At 41.0% G+C, this 21,044-nt stretch overlaps 1 protein-coding gene and 1 long non-coding RNA gene across 4 annotated transcripts in view; one reads left to right on the top strand and one right to left on the bottom strand.

The window, feature by feature from the left end:
- Positions 1-602: 602 nt before the first annotated feature.
- Positions 603-20,946, bottom strand: CD274 (CD274 molecule). Of its 3 annotated transcripts, none has more exons than XM_030567405.1 (8): positions 20,012-20,944; positions 10,032-10,100; positions 8,986-9,339; positions 7,442-7,735; positions 5,028-5,138; positions 3,270-3,326; positions 2,548-2,613; positions 603-1,413 (listed from the first exon to the last, which is right to left on the bottom strand). In XM_030567405.1, the coding sequence occupies exons 1-8, from the start codon at positions 20,100-20,102 to the stop codon at positions 1,391-1,393; spliced, it is 1,065 nt and encodes a 354-aa protein (XP_030423265.1). In that variant the 5' UTR covers positions 20,103-20,944; the 3' UTR covers positions 603-1,390. The 3 variants fall into 3 exon arrangements, 2 of the variants coding, with proteins under 2 accessions (XP_030423265.1, XP_030423266.1); XR_004001003.1 differs by having other exon boundaries at positions 1,390-1,413; positions 5,038-5,138; positions 20,012-20,945; XM_030567406.1 differs by lacking the exon at positions 10,032-10,100 and having other exon boundaries at positions 20,012-20,946.
- The window catches only part of LOC115653771, a 13,744-nt gene continuing 12,192 nt past the window's right edge, over positions 19,493-21,044 (top strand). The window contains exon 1 of the long non-coding RNA XR_004001004.1: positions 19,493-20,021. This is a non-coding gene — a long non-coding RNA (uncharacterized LOC115653771). The remainder of the gene's footprint in view (positions 20,022-21,044) is intronic.

Here is a 21,044-nt window from a genome sequence, read left to right as displayed (position 1 = left end):
TCCACTTTGTTTTAAAGTTTTCCAACTTTTTCATAAAGCCATATCTCACGAATGCTGTAGTCAGCATTTGTTCTCATAGGAAGTCCTCAGTAAGATCCTGTGCAGGAGGATTTTTTGAATGAATAAGGTTGTGTTCATTTTCAGAGTTTTTCTCCCTGAAGGAAATCACCCCAGCCGAACCTATGCACTTAAGTTTCATTTACGCCCTATTTTAAAGGCTTACGTGGTAGCCCTATCCACAGGACTAAATTTCACCCTATGGATTTCAGTTTGTTTCAGTGCTGCAGGAAAGTTCATAAACTTTGTCTATAGATGTTAATACCCCTTTAATTTCTTTACAGAAAAGACTTGGCTAGTATAAGTCTGAAACTAAGATTTGAGTAAAGGTCAAATGATGATTTTCATGATGGGAGATTGGAAAAGGTTACTTGGAATGACTATGAATGATATTTCAAGTTATTGTAATAAAATACACCCTAATAAGTGTTTGTCATTGTAGCAGGCTCTTGACATGCCAACGTAAGGAGAAAATGTTATATAAAGGGGAAGTGCTTAGGAAATAGGATACAAAAGGAAACAAAATACCCTCTTTATTAAAAAATACAGTTTTTAATTTTATTGTAATAAATAATTCTAATAATTTATGACACAGTAAAGACAAGTACATATCTTGCAAAATATAACCAAACCATAGCTTAATGATACTTAGAATCCAAAAGTGCTTCCAAAATGCATACTAAATGATTTAATGAGTCTATTTTGTATCATAGAGCAGACATTCCATCTCAGCTGTTTCCAAAGAGTCCACTCCATGGGCTATTCTGTTGACTTCCAACCCAAGAGGAATCATGATGTTGACAAGAGTTATACAGCCTTTTCTCTGTTGAACTAACTAATGAACTACTGAACATTAGCCAATATCTTAAAATCTATAGTAAGGAGAGATGGTGGCGCACATGCATGACATTCAGTCTCCTCATCCTTGTATGGGTCAAAGTGATGACAATTTCATCCATGGAGGCTGGAAGTGATAGTGTCTCAGCAGGGAATTTAAAGTTCAGAGAAAAACTGGAACGTTTTAAAAACAAGTATGAAATGCATTAGGGTAGGGACCTAAAGTGCTTTCTTTTTTGATAGAAGTATTAAAAAAAACCTGAACAACATCCACAAAAGTGCATAATGGACAAAGCAGACATGTAGGAACTTAAATACAAATACATACACAGAAAGCCTGATGCTGATCAGTTTTACATCACGATAACTCTAACTTCTGTGAATTTACACTGGTGTAAATGAAAGGAGATTTAGACCAAGACATGTTAAAATAGTATTTAAAATAAAACTCCCAGAGCTCTGGAACGTATTCAGTGAAGGAAGAAAACATTCTGCATTAAGTCACCTCAATTCGTACATCTGTGAAAAGGAAAAAAATGAAACAAGCATTATAGAAAAAGAGACATCACCACACATTTACGACATCATTTACCATCTTTAGTTTGATTAAAGGCAAAAGTAAAATAAATAAAAAATACATAACCTACAATACTACACAAATTCTGCACCAAGTTGTGCCCATTTAGCCAACAGGGTTGAGTGGATATAAATCAATGCAGAATTTGACCCAATCTTTTTTAACACCAGAAGAAAATAATCTCTAGTGTGGCTCGTAATTGTCCAATTACCACATCATGGGTCCAATGCAGGCAATATTTGTTCCCACTAAGGGTTTGTACCTTTTTAACTAGATCAATTTTTAATTCAGCTGAACTAGCATAAACAATGCCAAACTAACTGATGTTTAAAAATTAACTAACTGACTGGATCATACTTTGCAATTTATTTTCTTGATGACTTTGGGCCTGATTTAGCCAAAATTAGCATCTGTGGTTATTGACTCACAGGAATCTCCAAGTGCAAACAGAGAAGGAGGAATTATTATTTTACTAACTGCTATCAAATTCCAGCTTAGATGGTTGTGCTGCTACATCCCTAAGGACAGAGAGTCATGTGACAAATACATAAAAATGTAGTCCATGGACTTTACTGAACATTCTAATATTTTCTCCATGCTGCAGCATTTTAACGAGGGTGATTGTTTATCTCCAGGTGACTGAACATTAACCAGCGATGGAAGAATTGTAAAAGGGTCTCATTCTGAAGTTACTGGTCTTTCCCTGCCTGGAAGCTACTTTTTGGAGATCAGCCAGAGAGACCTAAAACATTCCCTAGAGTGCAGAGATTTAAGAACAAAAAATGTAACTAACAGGTAGGAGAAAGGAAAATAGGAGGCCTCAGATCAGTAAGTCAATAATTTGGGAAAGGATTCCCTAAAATCACTGGAGTGTGGACTGGAAAGTGCTCAGAATCTGCATTTATATTTTTAAACTGGTCTCCAGGCCAGTTCTTAATCTGTCAGTTCCTTTAGCAACAGCTGCCATTAAGCTCCAGCTCCTACTGGGCAATACCCTTTCCCTGGACATGGAAGCTGGCAGATGATTTGTACTGTGTGAAGTTTGCTACGGTTTTTCTTTTTTCATCTGTACTTACTTTCTAGTTCTTCATTCTCAGGAGAAATCTCTCTGCAATCACCCTCTTCTTCATCTGTCGATAATTCTTTTAAAATAATAAAAATAAAATATCAACACACACATACCTATAAGTGGGCATAGTCCCGTCCCCCCCCCCCATGCATGGTCATAAATCCTTTGTAAAGAATTCTGACCATGGCATTGTAGGTAAGCTGAGTGCCTAATTGAACTGCAGGCTTACAGAAAGAATTAATGCATAAAACAGTTTGTTATATAGAACTAAAACTAAAAACTGTTTTTCTCTCTAAACACTTCATCTGATGTAGCCTCTGGAGGAGGGAGGAAATTGAGCCATTTTAAGGCATCCTACAATGGACAATCAAAAACTGACCCATTCAAAATCACTAGTCACTTTTTAAAATTTTGGTCTTTGTGTTTGCCTAAACTTTTAGCCACAACAATAATTTCTTTTTGGTAGGACTGTTTGTGTTGTAATATGAAGTTGGGCCAATGTGATATTTTACTTTATTTACTGTTCAAAATATGTTTTTATTTTTTCAGAAAATAAAAGGCACCAAGTTCCCTGTTTAATTATTACTGTCTAGTTATCAGACAACTTAAAAGAAGAATGTAAAATAGAGCAGCATACAATTTTGCTTAGGGTGCCCCTATTACGTAGGGAGTTCTCAATTAAGCCAGTTTCACTTGAAGCACATCCAGTCACATGTATGCAATACTTACTTATCACTTTCACTGCTGCATTATTTGTACACATCTCCCTGTCCTGATCTTTTCTAGCTGCATGAGAAAAAGGAAGAATATGAAATAAAATACTAATTTTAGATTTAGTGTTACTAAAAAAACCCTGAAATATTTATCTAACTTATTTACTGTTGTATATTTTTACCTCAAAAGACTACAAATTAGGTATAGTATCTACTGAAAAATCACCCATCGTCACTGTTCCAATGCAAACTCAGGGGGGTGGAAAAAACAGCTAAAATATTACTCCTTCTTGTAATTTAGGAAAAATGTGACCTTAATATCACATTCCCAGGAGGGCATCTTCTGAGACACCAAGGCTTTCCCATGTTCCCTCCTCCACTTTCACTGTGTACTCCTGTTCCCACCACACTCTGATAGCAAAGATACTGTTGATTGAACAGTACCCTCTGGAGCCTGCTAACACCACTGCTAACATCACTTGTGGTGCTGTTATAGAAGAATACAGAACATTTACAAAGGGCTGAGACAGATATCTCCATAACATCCTGTTATGTGGGGCAGGGGAAGGTTGTATGAAGAGATTAACTGAGTCTGACATAGCAATGTTATGCTATCATTAACCTGATAGACTAGGAATATGCAGTCCTAATGGAGACCTTATCATAAATGTTGATAATGAAAGATCTTTTCCATGTGATTTCTAGCCAGAAAGTATTGCTATTTCCAGTGCTGGGGTGGTGATAGGGGAATATATTACATGGCCTGAAATAATAAAACAGTTTCATAACCTACTGAGAGGTATTACTGAAAAAGACACCACACAGCTCTGTATTATTTCTAGCTGAAGTTCATGCCAGCTGTGTGTTTATGCCTACTACATAATTTTAAAAGATTTTCTGGTGAGCCATTAGCCCTTTGCCTGGCTCAAACTTCCTTATGCATTTCTGGTCATATTGTTACAGTATGACAAACTGGTGTAGTTCTGTCGGCATAACAGGTGTGTGTCAAAAATGAGGCCTCCAGTACTTTTCAGGTAATCCTTCTGCAACTCAGTTTGATCCTGAAGCTACCAGCTTTTTTAAGTCACTCAAATTAATTGAAGAAACAAAACCTAATTTTAAAAAAATCAAGAAAATGGAACAAATTAGTGGTGGCAAACCACTACATGGGGAGACAGAGTACCTCTTGTGATAAAATCTTAAAATTCTTGCAGATACCTATTTATGGTCATTTCTATTACATTTTAGCCATGATAAAAATATAACTAGAATGCACTCATTTAGATCCCTTAAAGTTATTGAGTCAAAGTTGAGACAGTTTTGTTAGAAGCTATGACAGAAAAGACAAATATCATGCCAGCCTAATGACATGTAGGTTCCATATCCTGAAGGAAACTGAGGAACCGGAAGCAGTTTTGGCAATGCCAGCTGGGTAGGAATGCTTTCACTTCTGAATGGAGACAGCCCCACTCATAACGCTCTGCAGCATCATCTACAGATTGACCAATGGAGATGCATTAACAGCTACCGGTAGGCAGATGACCAAACAGTTCACTGTGCCAGGAAGATGATAAATACTACCTTAATGGTTAGTATGTGGTGAGAGCAGATTAAGAAAAAACAAAGGAAGCAGGAAGGATGTGATACATCAATTAAGAGAACTGGGGGTTTCAGCATGAAGGAGTTGGAACAGACCATCAGCTGATTTCAATTCTATTGGTATCAACAAACATAACAAAAGGAGAGAAATATGGTAAAAAAAAAAAATTTATACCCTTTTTTACCCAGAGCATAAATAGAAGCGATGATCCAAAGAGAACCAACACAGCCCCAGCGGTTGCAAAATAGTGTCTACTGTTAGTCCTTTGGCTACTTACTGGACAATCTAAAAAGGATTAAAAGAAAATGATTAGGGAAATAATCAAGTTAAATTCCCTAAGCGAGATAAACTCTCCTGAATCTTAGACATTTCAACAACACTTTTTTTTAAAGTGTCTTATTTTTTCCTTGATTATCAATGAGCTCATGGAACTGGACAAAATGGAAAAATTTCACAAAAAATTGTCACCATTTAAAAATACAGGTTATAAGTTACATAGATTTTATTTCTCTGCGATTATTGCAAAACCCAACAACCTGAGAACGTTGTGTTATTGAATTACAATAATTAGTTTAAGAAGTTCAAACAACTTTGATCACTACAAGACATGTCCATGACTCATTACTGTGCTCACAAGGGAAATACAGAATCATAGTAATGTAAGGCTGGACCGGACCTTGAGAAGTCAGCAAGTCTAGCTCCTTGTGCAGAGACAGGACCAAGTATATATACCCCATCCTGATAGGTTTTTAAGAACAGGTTAGACAAACACCTCCAGTGGTGGGGATTCCACAGCCTCCCTTGGAAGTCTATTCCAGAGCTTACCTACCCTTATATAGTTTGAAAGTTTTTCCTGATATCTCACCTAATCTCCCTCACTGTAATTACTTCTTGTACTGCCTTCAGTAGACATGGAGAACAACTGAGCACCATTCTCTTCATAACAGCCCTTAATATCTTTGAAGATTATCAGATTCCTCCTCAGTTGTCTTTTCTCAAGACTAAAGAAGTTTTCGTAACTATTATCATTTTTGTTGCTCTCTTCTGGACTTTCCAAATTTTCTACATCTTTCCTAAAGAGTTGTGCCCAGAGCTGGACACGGTACTCCATCTGAGTTCTCAGCAGTATCGAGTACAGAGGGACAATTACCTCCTGTGATTTACACAGGACACTTTGGTTAATACGCCCCAGGAAGATTAGTCTTTTTGAAGGCTAACATTTTATGAAGGGAGCTTAATCATTAGGGAAAAGATATACAATAGTGCAGAAACTGATTTTACACTAATCACTGCAAACCTCCATCTGAAGTTGTAGCTAACACCTCTCTGTTCACGTCGCAGGTATAAACCCCCTGCTCCCACACTGCATGTTATCACCCTACTCTAGGCATTTCAGAATGATATATTTAAGCAGCTTATTTATTTTTGCTTTCTCTTTTGCTTCTGCTGTTAACTACTATATGTACCTTAGGGCGATTATGCACAAATTCTGGTGTGATACATTTTAAACTGAGTTCAAGGACACACCCTGATGCTGCATTCCAAGCCATGTGAGACAAGTCAATAAACAAACTGCTTCAAAGAAGGTGGAAGACAATTTAATATATATCTTTGCTTCCGGAGTCAGTGGTATCCAAAGAGATGCACTCAATAACACAAACGGGTCTTTGACAGGATGCAGGGGGATCACTCTTCCATAGGTGTTCAAGGAAAAGGCTTTCACAATAACTGCTCAGGAAACAGACTGGGGAGTATCCTTTTGGAAAGGCAGAGTTCCACACCCAGGATTACAGGGCTGGACTCTATCTCACCTGGGGATTTTGCTGTTTAAATCATTTCACTCCCTTGTTAAATACCATCACCCCTTGAGACTTTGCTCACCATAACACTTTTTCCCTCTGATGATTTATTCCAGCAGTTTCCAGGGGCCTTGTCTGGACTTTTGGATTTATGCAACCTCTTCCTTCCACTCCATTCTATGTACAGATTTTGATTCTGGTGCTAATTTGTTTTAAATTTAATGTAGGAATAATGAATTGATGTCTCTGATCCCCAAACTGTACATGTTTATGATTAAGTTCCAGGGGAGGGTTTCATTTCTCGGCTCTAGCTAGACTGGGACATTTTCTACCCCCAGGTTCATATATGACTTTCACATAACTTTTAAAGCTGTGCAGAACTCCGCACCTTGAATCACCACCCACCCACTCCATGCATACTGGAAATATAAACATGGTGGAAAAATATCCTAATAGCAACATTTAGTATTTTCAATGTTCAGAGTGCATTACAACCATGAGCACATTAATGCCTATACAACCTCGGCAAGGTATTGTCTCAGTTTTGCATGTGGGAAACTGAGGCAGGGCAATTCTGTAACTTACCCAGTACCATAGAGGACGTTTGTGTAAGAGCCTGGATTTAAAAACCCCCACAAGAGTTTCCAGCTATTAGGCCTAAAATTCAACCCCCCAGTTTAAACCCATTTCTACAAAATATTGCTTGGCCTTGTCTAGATTAGGAAAAGCAGATGGTGGTTGATCCAACAGACAACCTTACAATGCATTAGCATACTTAAGAAACATTACCTGGTATGATTAAAATAGCAGATGTGTTTTCTTTAAATTCTTTGTTCCAAAATATACAGTGAAATGTCTCATTAACACTTGTGTTGGTTTTAAGTGTGCTTGTCACACTATACAGTTGATCAGTTCCTGCTTCATAACTTGTGTTTGCTTTGGCACTGAAGTCTTGATGTTCCCCATTATGCCAAATGACCTCTGCCTTAGGATACCCTTCTGATTGGCATATTAACTCCCATTCGCTGTGTCCTGCAGTCCCCTGGACAGTCACAGTTCTTTTGGTTATGTTTCTATAAGGAGCTAAACAAAAACGATACAAAAAGCTATTATAGCTATGTTGCTGACAAGAGTGTGTGTTATTTCAGGAGGTCATGCTCTTTTCATGCCAAAATTCTGCATGTGAGCAAGTAATATTTTATGATGATCAAGTTAAACATCGTTTATTGTTTGCTTCATCATTATGGTAAAAGTGGGGAGGTAGGTTTTATACTTGGACTAATCTATTTTCATTACAGTTTTGCAACTTTTTTTAAAGATTGTATCAACCCTCGCAACTAGTGTTTTCTTCAGCTGGCCTCCCCAGCATCATTCTGCATTTGTTTCACTGCCATTTGTGGTAGAAAAGGGCAGAGTCATGGACTCCCCAAGAGGTAGGTGTGGGGTTGGGCTGCTGTGTAAGTGCCATGAGGGTGCCTCAGAATGGTCAGTGGAGGCCTCTTTGGATTCTGAACCCAAGTGGACAATTGCAGTCTACAGATTCTGCATCATACATGCACCAGAACCCACAATTTATCCCATAGCTCCCATCAGCATTTGTGGGAATTACTTGCATAAATATCTGTGCATCAAAGTGATATTAATATTCCCCCTAGTCTACATGTTTTCCACTGTATCTTTGTGGGAGAACAGTTTGTAGTGAACTTTGCATTCTTGATACTGAGTAAACTCTTGTGCAGAACTGCAAGGTTCAACCTACAATATATACCTAGCAGTGCTGAGACAAGCAATCCATAGTTTTTCAGAAAGAAAATGAGGGCAACATATAACTTGTATCAGGGGTCACAGCCTGGGGCAAGAGTGTCAGCATCATCCCTGTCTAGAGGATGGGAATCCATTCAGGTATTTTGCCTGTCCTCTCCCCTATCTCTGCAGGATTATTCCTCTTCTCCAGAAGGCAAAGCTAGGGGTGAGAAGGGGCCATAGAGGGAAGTTAGAGCGTTCTCAGTGTGACCAGGAGGTAGGAGGTGCTCAAGGAAACCTGAGCACTTTTGCACAAGAAGTGCTCTGCCTCATCTCCACCTCCCTCATTACCTTCCAAATGTAAGTGAGAGAAGGAAAGGATGGGCAGCACTTCCTCTCTCGAGTTGAGTTGCCAATGCTGTAATGCAGAGGCTTGAGCTAGATCTTACACACATTGTGAATGCTAGTTACAGACCAAGAGCCAAATTTCACCCTCTGGCATTGCCATCCCAATGAAGTCAGTGAGGGGAGACTTGTAACTGGATAATGCAGTAATAGTGGAAATCAGTTTATCTGGAAAAAATGCTTACCTTTTACTTGCAAAGTGATCGTCTTGTAGTCAGCTCCCTCATAGCCAATGAGACAGAGGTAAGTCCCTGCATCTGTAGGTTTTACACTGGTGATCTGAAGCATAGACTGTCCCAACTGCAGTTTATCTTTCAACAAATTTACTCTTCCCCTGTAGTTGCTGTGTTGGTTATTCAAGTTTTCCTTTCCTTTGTGAAGTTTGTAAACCTCTTTTGTATGTTCCTCTTTTTTCTCCCAAATGACACTTAAATCTTGAAGCTTTAATTCACCATTCACTCGAAACCTGCATTCCATGGTCACGTTGCTCCCATATTCTACAATGTACTGTGGCTGGGGAACTTCAACTGTGAATAAAGCTGGAAAACAGAATTCAGAATAAAACTTCTTTTCCAAAAAGAACATGGATTTTCAAAGTTATATTTTACCAACCATGTACATACATTTCTGTGTGCCTAATTTATGCACACAAACATTCACAGCATCTGTGTGCAAGTTTGTCATTTGTGCATGCACATAGTCAGTTAGTACCTAACTGGCTATTTACACCTGAGTTGTACACGCGCGCGTACACACACACACACACGATATTTGTATACATAAACTAGGTGTGGGTGTCCTCCTGGCCCCTATTTTCAGAACACCAAGGAGAAGCTTGTACTGCTGCTGCCTGTTACAAGAGTGCACTATATTTGTATATATGTAAATAGTTACTAGATAAAGTGCCAGTTGATGACACTGAAGAATACGTAGCAAAGTACTTGGATTTGTGGACGAATAAAACGTGCACACTGCAATGTCTTCCCTTGTGCAGTTCTTTACATCTGCTCTTTACACCCCCACCCACACTCTCTTTTGTGGATACACTGAAACATTTACCCCTGCCAGCTACATCAGTCTAGCCCTTTTCAAGCACACACATTTGGCTTAACATTTAAATGATAAAGAACAGGGTTTTTTTTAACCTAAGTTGGAAGGTATAGTTCCTGTGCCTATACATTGGGAAAAAAACACAACAAAACAACCCTAAGCAAATATTTCTGCTTCTTACCATTTAGGAAATGCCAATGGGACAGGAATATACACAAAAGCAATGCATTTTCCATCTTGCAGAAAGAACCTAAAATGATACAAAATCCTATTATGGTGTGTTTTCTAACATTACACTATACACTGTACTTTAGCCAGGCAGAATGTAGTAACGGGACATAGTTACTGAGTTATACTATAAACAGATATATGCCAGATTGCCACAACGTACATCAGAAGTCTAGTATTGTATCTAGTATCAGAGTGGTAGCTGTGTTAGTCTGGATCTGTAAAAACAGCAAAGAGTCCTGTGGCACCTTATAGACTAACAGACGTATTGGAGCATGAGCTTTCGTGGGTGAATACCCACTTCGTTGGATGCATGTAGTGGAAATTTCCAGGGGCAGGTATGTATATATGCAAGCAAGAAGCAGGCTAGAGATAATGAGGGTAGTTCAATCAGGGAGGATGAGGTCCTCTTCTAGCAGTTGAGGTGTGAAAACCAAGGGAGGAGAAACTGCTTTTGTAGTTGGCTAGCCATTCATAGTCTTTGTTTAATCCTGAGCTGATGGTGGTGTCAAATTTGCAGAGAATTTGACACCATGGTGCAAATTTGATACCATCAGCTCAGAATGATGCAAATGTGTAGGAGGGCAGACTTGTAAAACTGTGAAGGGAAAAAAAATCTACCAGCTCAAAATCTGCTTCCTTGTGCTTCCCCACCCCGCCCACCTCTGTAACTAAAAGAGTAAGTTACTTTTCTCATCCGTCAGACCAAAAATTACTCACTCCTGGATTAACTGATTTTTAGAAGTCTTATGTGGGAGTGTAAACTACAAAAAAAAAAAAAAAGTACTGCTAATGTTAACTGCATATGCTAACTTCATTTCAAAAGGGATACATTCTAAGTACACATTTTAATCAAGAAGAATACCCTAGGGCCAAATCCTACAGTCCTTATTCAGTCTATACTCAGGCAAAATTCCCATTAGTGAGTTTTGTGTGAGTACGGAGGACTACAGGATTTTTCTTATATATTTTTAGATCCTCAAATTTCACACCCACATAAACTGCTATAGAAATTGGCAGTGCTTTTATTAAACTGCCTTTAGGTTTTGTGTAAGAAATTAGGTATCCATAATAGTTATCTACCTTCCTAGTTATATACTGATAAGAGTTTACCATTTACTTAACTATTTTTTCTTCCGCATTCTAGTTGTATTTCAATATTAAGCTGATAATTAAGCAAGCGTATCTGTTATTGTGCTAGGGTATAACACATGTCTGGGCTTTGACAACACTGTAGATTCAAGGGCATGGAGTGTGGTGAGGAGGCTCAAACTTCTTTCTCCCACACTTATTGACTGGATTCAGGGTCCAAGAAGGAAAGCATTAAGGGTCTGGAGAGTCAAGGCAGCTGGAGCTCGTGAAGAAAGCAGGCCTGAGCTACATGCCAGGCAGGAAGAGGATTTGAGGAGCCAGAGTAGGATGCTCTGATTACACTGGTCTACAATTTTTGAGAAGTTGTCTGCTTCAGAGATAAAATGTGATATTTATTATATATTTTGATGTGCTGAATTCAAATATGACAATTAAAACAACTGATTGGCTACTGTTTCTAAGATATTTAAGTTTTTACATTTTATGTCTATGTAGAGTGTGTAGATAGTAGAGTTTTAATCATAAATTGTAAACCTAGGTCTTTTCATATGTTTATGGTTGCTTTACATGATAATATTTCACCTGTCCTGTTTATGTAACACTTTAAAAATCAGCAAAAGGGTTATAGAAATAAAATTGATTATGAAACAAAAGGCAAAAAACTATTATGTACATAGTTTAGTCCCATTCAGTGTCTACTCAACGCTTCTTGGCTTGTCTCTTGTATTCATTAAATGGAGCATCTCTTGTCACTGTCCAGCAATAGTCTGCAAGCATTGATGGGCTCCATTTGCCCTGACAGCCTGCCAGGAGATTCCACTGCTGTAGTCTGGAGCCCAACAGCTCTGCCTTACTCTTGGGGAGTTCCAAATCCCTGACAAGGTCATTCAGTTCACCTTGTGTTATGAGGTGTGGTTCAGAGGAGGAGGATGGGAGAAAATGTGGGTCCTGTGACATTGATGGTTCAGGACCAGAAGTTTCATCGCCTTCCTCGTCTGACTCAAGTGAGAATGATTCTGTGCATCAGGAACCGGCAGTCCTTCTCCGTGGGGTACTGGGCGTATAGCTGATGGAATGTTTGGATAATGCACAGTCCACTTTTTCTTCTTTGACACACCTTTCCCAACTGGAGGCACCATGCAGAAGTAACAATTGCTGGTATGATCTGTTGGCTCTCTCCAAATCACTGGCACTGCAAAAGGCGCAGATTTCCTTTTCCTGTTCAACCACTGGCAAAGATTTGTTGCACAAGTGTTGCAGCATATGTGTGTTCCTGTTCCTGTTCAACCACTGGCAAAGATTTGTTGCACAAGTGTTGCAGCATATGTGTGGGGTCCACCTCTTGTCCTGATCTCCAATTTTGCAGCCAGAATAAAGGTGATAGGCTTTTCACCATAGTGGTTAGACTGCGCTTTTGTGATGCAAAAGTCACTTCACCACAAACATAGCAGAAGTTATCTGCACTGTTCACACAAGTATGAGGCATCTCTGCTCACTTTGGCTAAACAGAAATGTGTCCCTTTGCAAAATCAAACACTGACAAATAAGAGAGCACAACACTGTATGATTTCTAGAGCTGATCTAGGGCAATTTGTTCAGCAGAGAGCTGTAAGCTTCGTTATGATTGCATCATCCATGACTTCTAGGAATAACATGATGCAATTCATATCATGCATGATGCAATACCAGCTTCAGATTGCATCATTCATTGTTTCGCCTAAAAAGCAAGTACTGTCCAAACCCAGTCACAGATTTATTCATAGATCCAGTCAAAGATGTATTTTAGTCATTTCTGGTTTAAAGTGAGATCCCTTCCCTTTATAACTCACTTATCCTCCGCCATTCCCAAGTCAAGGGTCGTATATACTGACCCAATAGCATATCTTGAAAACTAGAGCCAATCAACAATTTTAAGCATCATTTTCGTTCTCAGTGACCCAGAATTAGTAAAGTCGGACTACATTTATTTCAGAAGCATTTTGGCTGTAGAGCAGTGTTACAGGCAAAGGAGAGGGTGGAGTAGAAGCTCAGAATGAAGCTGTTTCTGGAGTATGCTTGTACCCTAGGAGGAAAGAACTTCACTTTGGGACAGGTTGCTCCTTTGATGAGAACAATCTGGGAAGGTTGACATATGAACTTGGCAGCGCTTATCCTGTGAAACACACAAAGGATGTGACTGTTGAAATACAGAATCCCTTAAGACAGGAGACCTCCTATTTTAACGCACCAGAGGTGGGAAAAAATGTCACAGGATATTTTCCATAGGGGAACAAACCAAAGTCCAGGCCAGCTCACACTGCACATAAAACAGACAGCAACAATCATTATGTAGCTTGGTCCTGCTCCAGTTGAAGCTGACAGGCGTACTCCTATTGACTTCAGTCAGAGCAGCCTTAGGCCTTAAACGTTAACCTAAGCTTTTTAGGGCAACGACTGTCTGTCTTTTTATTACACAGCTGTACAGCACCTAGCACAGTGCCCGCCCCAATATCTGATAAGCACTTATAGGTGCTACTGTAATACTAATACTAAAAAATGATCACAACCCAAATATTCTAAGTTACCAATAACTGTATGTTATGCCTCATGATTTCTCATAAAGAGTCATAGAACACAGATACTGTGCCCAATTCTTCTCTCATACAAGTTTTATGTTGCTGTAACTACAATGACTTCACTAGGGAAACCTCTTCAAAAATTCCCCAGTCTTGCTAATAGTGGTTCAACTTCACCAGAGGTGGCAATGCTTGGAATGTTAGTACAGATAACATTTTAAGCCTCATTCATCTAACCATGCTCAGAGCAACGTTTTGATCAACAGTGCTTGGAATGCTGGTGGCAGCCAGTGGCCTGTCTACACTAGGGCTCCCAATATTACTAACATGGGGTGGCATTGAATTGCTGTTAGCAATGGTGAGAAATTTCAGCAGTGTTTGTGTAGACTTGCAAGTAGGAGTAAAAGAAGTGGGGAGAGCACTGCTTCACTCCACTGGAAAAAGCAAAGGGAAAGCTTTACCCTCCTCTCTATTGCTTGGGGGAAACAAAGCTTCCTCACAGCTCCCTCTCCTCCTTGGCTGGGACAGTAGAAGCTTCCCCTCCTGTTTCAATGTACTCTAACCAGTATTTGTAACTGAGAGAAAACTGGGTCCATTATGTTAAGATCAGAGGAACAAAAAGCTCTATCATCTTCATTAGCTTTCTTGTACTGTGATTCTTTAAAACTACAAGGTGGATAGGGCACAATTAAATGTTAAAGATCATAGTCTGATTGGATTTATACTAATATAACTAACAAGCAACTCCATTTGGCTGCAGTGATTATTCTGGATTTACACCAGTAACACAGCATAACATGACATTTAAAGCACAGTCACATTAAAGGACACCAGTTTGTTGTGTTTTTGTAGAGCTCAGGATATGTGTATGAGAACAAAGGTTGAATTCACCGGAAACCACCTTTAAAGGTCACCTAACACTGTGGCAAATATTTCTCTGCTCCCTACCTGTTGTGGCATCCAGCCACAGTACAAATGTAAAGGAAGAAATACATAGAGATAGGTCAGTATTTAACCTTGTTACTGTAAAGTGTGGGAGAGGCATAGAAAGTCCTATAGAAACAAGTGAAAACACAGAACCATTTGAATGTACACATTCAAGTACTGAGTAATCTGAAAGTACCCAAGGAGTGGTTGAGGGGGTGGATTTTTGTGAGTAGCTAGACAGAACTAGGAACTGCTTGCATAAGATTCTTTTGCAGTTAGAAAACTATTTAATGATATACACAGCTATATATATATATATAGGGGAACAAACCTATAATATATATAACAAACAATAGCTATATATATATATATATATAATATAGCTATTCTGGGGCCCATGTGGGGGGGAGCAGGCCTCTGTGGGCGAGAAGCGGGGGAGGAGGGCTGTCCCCAGGCCTCCATGGGGGGCGGCAGGGCTGGTTTGAGGGGCAGAGGGAAACTACCCCCTAGTACTCACCCGTGGCATGGCTGGAGCCAGGTCTGCACTTCCCCCAGTTGGTGAGTACACCCCCGCGCTGCTGCAGAGCTCAGAGGAATGGGGGTGGGGCTGGGGCAGAGCAGGGGTGGGGCAGGGCGGAGCAGGGTGGGGGCCCTGGGGAAGAGCCGGAGAAGGGGCTGGAGTAGCATGCAGCTGCACAGGGCACTAGGAAATTTGGGGCACCAAATTTCCTGGTGCCCTACACAGCTGTGTACTTTGCGTATGGGTACAGACAGCCCTGATGATATACAATAGAACCTCAGAGTTACAAACACCAGAGTTTCAAACTGACTGGTCAACCACACACCATCTGGAACCGGGAGTATGCAATCTGCAGCAACTAAGGGGGAAAAAAAGACTAAAAAAAAAGCAAATACGGTAAAGTACTGTAAACTATTAAAAAAAAAGGGAAAGTTAAAAGATTTGACAAGATAAGGAAACTCTTTCTGTGCCTGTTTCATTTAAATTAAGATGGTTAAAAGCAGCATTTTTCTTCTGTACAGTAAAGTTTCAAAGCTGTATTAAGGCAATGATCGGTTGTAAACTTTTGAAAGAACAACCATAATGTTTTGTTCAGAGTTATGAACAACCTCCATTCTCAAGGTGTTTGTAACTCTGAGGTTCTGCTGTATTCTTTATATAAAGACAAAAAGCCAGCTTTTTAGAGTGAGGGACAGATACTGCTCTTCTGTAGGTTTGTACATCTCCATTGAGTTCAGTGGGAATTACATGCACTTAGCAAAGGGAAGAACTGGGCTCTTAGTGCTCAGAAATTGGAGATGGTTGAGAAAGCTACACAAGATAAGAATTTTGCCTTATGTGTTGCAAGCAATAAACACTTCTGAAAAACTTCCCCAGGAATGCAGTTTCTGAGAGGGGTGAGGCGAATCGTATTAAATGAAAGTGTGAATGAAAAACAAAGACAGGGTGTGTAAACATTGATCAATATACACACCATGGAAGTACACACTGTGCTTCAACATGCTTTATTAAATATAAATACTCTTATACATGTCTCTAGGCATATTGACAACAATTAAATTCACATAGGGATATAACAAAAATTAATATAACAGTCTGTAAATAAGCAGCCAGTTGAACCCTTATTCCACTCTGCTCTATGCCTTCAGACCTCACCAGGAGCCTATCATATAGATGGCTTTTTCTTCAACAGGCCCTGAAGGTCTACAGAGTGGACTATTTCAGATGATAGTCTAAAGACTATGCATAGACCCTGAGTAAGATTACCTTTAAGAGTGCAGATACTGACTGATGGACATACACATTGAAGTATTATTGTGCTAATAAAACAGGTGTGAATTTTTAAAATATTTATTCTATATTTAGAGGTGAGACACATGCTTGAAGCATAAGTTGATGTGTGGATGATTCCACACTATACATCAGAACAAGCTATCTTACCCCATTAATCAAGGGTCTAATAACGTGTGGTATGGAGATCCCTTAGCTCCCATTAAAAACAATGTGAACTGAGCACACTATGAACGAGGTGCGACACCTTGCATGACAGGCTGTAAATGAGGAGGCTGCTTTCATGACCATATCTACCTTGATAGTTCCTTGTCATTCTCCTCCATTAATGCTCTCGTTCTGCCCCTTCCAAACACCAAGCTACATTTTTAGCCATGTAGCTTCATTTTCAAAATATTTAATTAGACCCATCCTAATGGCTCAGTCTTTCTTTCAAGGTGCACAGCACCTTCTGTGTGATACTGAATGCCTTTGGCTCCTGTTGCTGTCATGGGAATTGAAGATACTCAGAACCTGGCAGGATTGGACTCCAGTGCTGATGTGTCTACTTTGCTGTCCAAACTTTTAGTGCCAACTTCCTTTCTGTTGAAACAGTGGGAAACCCCTGAGTAAATCTATTGCCTTCAATAGATCCTGCCCCCAAAAGCTGACAACTGAAGGGTCCAGTTCTGTGACCTTTGCTTGCCTGACTAGTCCTTATTCATACAAGTAGGCCTGGGAAAGTCAATGGGACTTTTCTCATGAGCAAGATCAGCCTCAACAAGAAAGAGTGCAGACAGAGGAGACTGGTAGGACTCCAACTGACCTTTTTGCTTTTCAGTTTTTTAAATTTTATATCTTGACTGGTTTCTCTAAATACTACTAGGTTAACTATCAGAGTGATGGGCACAAGACACTAACCTCACTCAGCTGCCCATGCCTTCCTTTGCACAATTGCTCAGGGTTGGGAAATAGAGGGGAGAGAATGCCTCTGGGGAGGGTATCCAGATGTCATGGAACTTGGATAAAAACCACCAACTCATGTCTAGCTTCCTGTTAACTGCTTTTCTTATGTATTGTTTTCTAATTATAGACATTATACACCAAGGAAAAGACCTTGTTGATGGGAGTTACAGCGCTTTACAGTGGCAAATACTTTGTGCTATCATTCATGAGCAAAACAATCATCCTAACTAATGGGGCAAATAATTTAAAACTTCACCATCAGCAGGTTCTTTTATTTTTCTGTATATAACATACATAAATCAAAAGCAGCCTATATTCAAGTTGTGTTTAGGAGATTTTCCTGACTCTGAAATCTTAGCCCTTTTTCCACATGATATTCCTAATCAAAATCCATGCTCAGAATAGATTTAAGAGATTCATTCCCTTGTAGAATCTTTTAAAATTGTCTTTGATGTAGATGAAAAAAGTGCTTAGCCAAAAACAAAACAAAAGCACCTGAACACACATTGATGCAGAACTAAATACAAAAGCCTTTGTTTTCTGCATTCTTTATTTAGGCAAGACACCTACACAAAATGGGAATTTTGTGATTAACTGGACAGTAGAGTCCATTAATGACTGCAGCGATGTGTCACTAGGCTGACCCAAGAAATATTTTGTCATTTACACCCACTCAAAGCCACCTCCTTAAATGTGGAGATGGACTGGCCATGTACTTCAGATGGCATAGGCATCGACTCTGTGAGAGCACCCACAGAAAAAAATTAGTGGGTGCTTAGCACCCACTGGTAGCCAGCTCCCTGCTCTCCTGCCCCCGTGCCTCCCGCCTGCCAGCAGCCCTGCCAATCAACAGCTCCCCCTGCCTCTCAGCTGTTTAGCAGTGTGCAGGAGAGTCTGGGAGGAAGGGGGAGGAGTGGGGATGGGGCATGCTCAGGGAGGGGGCGGAACTGGGTGGGAAAAGGTGAGGAAGAGGCAGGGCAGGGACGGGAAGAGGTGGGGACTTGGGGGAAGGTGGCAGGTGGGGGCGGGAGTTGGGGGGGAGAAAGGGGTTGAGCACTTCCCCTTGCCCCGAGGAAGCCAGCACTTATGTCTGATGGAAACTGATTTCATCACCAGAATAGCAATAAAATGGACATCTGAAGGCTCAGTGGTTTGAGCATTGGCCTCGTAAACCCAGGGTTGTGAGTTCAGTTCTTGAGGGGGCCATTTAGGGATCTGGGGCAAAAATATGTCTAGGGATTGGTCCTGCTTTGAGCAGGGATTTGGACTAGACAACCTCCTGAGGTTCCTTCCAACCCTGACATTCTGTGATTTGGAAAACAAGGCCATCTGAAAACAACATGGCAAAGAGCTGTGGAAGCTGAGCTAAAAAACTTGGGGCACAGCTGGGGAACCATTGAAACAGACAGGAGTGGAGGAGCTTTGTCACTGCAGTAAATACCCAAAGTGTAATGAGAACATGATGATGACGAAAGCCACTTCCTTATTCAAGGAGCATTTGTAAATTGGAAGGTAGGGCAGGCATGTAGCATGTGGTGGCATTTTGCACAGATATAAAGCTATAGGTCAGAGAGTGGACCATGCCAGCTACTTCCACAGATTAACAGTCGCTGGAAATGTGTCAGGGTAACCCAAAAATATTTTGCCATTTACCCCCCCCCCCAAAAAAAACCCTCTTACTTATTCAAATTAAAAAAACAATTACACAAAGAGGGACTGAGGTATCAATGAATAAATACTGTCTAGTTTATTCTGGGAAAAATTCTAAAAAATGCAAATTCGTGTTGAAGAATTTTTTAAAAATAAGTCAACCGTGTGCCTTTCACTAAGGAACTTGGATTAAGAACAACTTCAGCCTTGTAGTACCCCCCACACCCCACGCCGCGCAGAGCAGGGCAGCAGCAGACATTCTGCGACCATTGCTAAGGACACAGTAAGGTCCCCTGTGGTCATCATGCTTTTCCCTCCGCGGAGGAATGGCTAGTGCGTCTGCTCAGTAGTGGATCCATCCTTCTGTGTGGGGCTAAAAGCCACCGACACGCCTAAGGCGGACGCCCGTCACCGTGTACAGCCAGGTCCCCGCTATCCTGCACGTTCAGTTTTGTTTACACGGAACAGCTGCGTCAGCGTAACTACGCCCCTTTCGAAATCAAACCTAAGTCGATCGACTTGAGAGAGAGCTTGCTAACCATAGTCCGTGCAAATTGGGTGCGTTCAGACAAAGCCCTTCCTTCCCAGTGCCCCCCACTCAGCACCACCCCAGTTTTCACGGTAGACGGGGCTGCAGTGGGAGCGGTAGGATTTACCCCTACATGAGGAGCGCTTTAAAGTCACTCTAAGGGGGGAGGGGAGAGCTCTCTCCCTCCAAATGCAAGCGATCCGGCAGCTCTTGCCCCGTGTGTGTGTGAGCACGGCAAGGAGGACGCCAGGCAGACATGCACAACCCCCTCGGGCACGTTTCCATTGCTCTAAGGACAAGTGACAGCCACACACCCAGCCTGCAGAGGCGCGCCGCTCTCGGCGTTAAACGCGCGCAACGCCTAGAAATGACGCTCTCTTCTGCTCGCCACTGAGCTGTAAAGTGCTCGCTACGGGCTGTCCTACCTTTCGGAGGGTAAGTGAGAGTCTTCCTCCGCGGTGACAGGCTGGATGACAGGCACAGCAGGTGCAACTCCACCGGCTCAGCTGGAGTCATCAGGGAAAGCGGCAGCAGATCCGTTAGAATATGCTCCTCCCAACTCAGCTGCCTGCTCAGGACTGCAGTGAGAGGAAAGCACAGGGGAGAGCTTCTTTCTTTCTGCGCTCCACCCCCAAACTTCCCTGCTGTTCTCGTTTCACGTTCCAGGAGGTTCACACGCCTCTGGGGCTTGGGGCACGTACCCGGGGTTTGCCTCAGTGACCCTAGACGGGAAGCAAACGGAAGGGAATTCCAGCCTGACTCAGTCAGAGTCACTAAATGTCATGACTATCAGTGTCATAATGAGAGTCATTTATCCAGAACAATCCCTTTTTTTCCTGCTTGAAAACACTCCCAAGTGAACTCAGAGTCCAGCCCCAGCCTTTGCAGTCAGCAGAGACCACAGGGGAGATGCCCTCATGAAGAGATGCCCTCTTCTTTCAGGGGAGATGCCCGCATGGAACGAGATTAGATGTGACCCAAATCTCACTTCCCTACTAGGGGAGTGGAGGACTTCCTTACTTAGGACTGATTTCTAGGCAATGTTTAGAGTCTCTCCCGTCTCTTGGGGATTCTGCTGTCTTGTGATTCAATGAGACATTTTAGAAACTCAGAACCATTTTATAACCTGACTCACTCAAAAATGTCACAGCATGTGACAGCCCTGCATGCCAAAGTGGACACAGGTCCAGTGGTGGAGGAAGTAAAACTGTGCAAGACTAAATGACAGGTGAATGTCCCATTCATCTTCTATCTGCTTATATATTTAGGACAAGAAATAACTGTTCTGCAATAAAAATGACATCTGTCATTTAGCCAATTCTTCTGTGTACCGTATTTTGCATTAACATCAGACCCAAAGTTAAGTGTATGTTGGAGAAGAAGTTGTCTACTACTCTGTTATTCAGGGTCTTCCTCTCAATGGTCCTTATTTTTTCCAGCTGTAATATCATAATAAAA

The sequence above is a fragment of the Gopherus evgoodei genome, chromosome 6 (assembly GCF_007399415.2).
Source record: "Gopherus evgoodei ecotype Sinaloan lineage chromosome 6, rGopEvg1_v1.p, whole genome shotgun sequence".
NCBI classification, from domain to species: Eukaryota; Metazoa; Chordata; order Testudines; family Testudinidae; genus Gopherus; species Gopherus evgoodei.
This window is presented reverse-complemented; position numbering and strand designations above follow the sequence as displayed.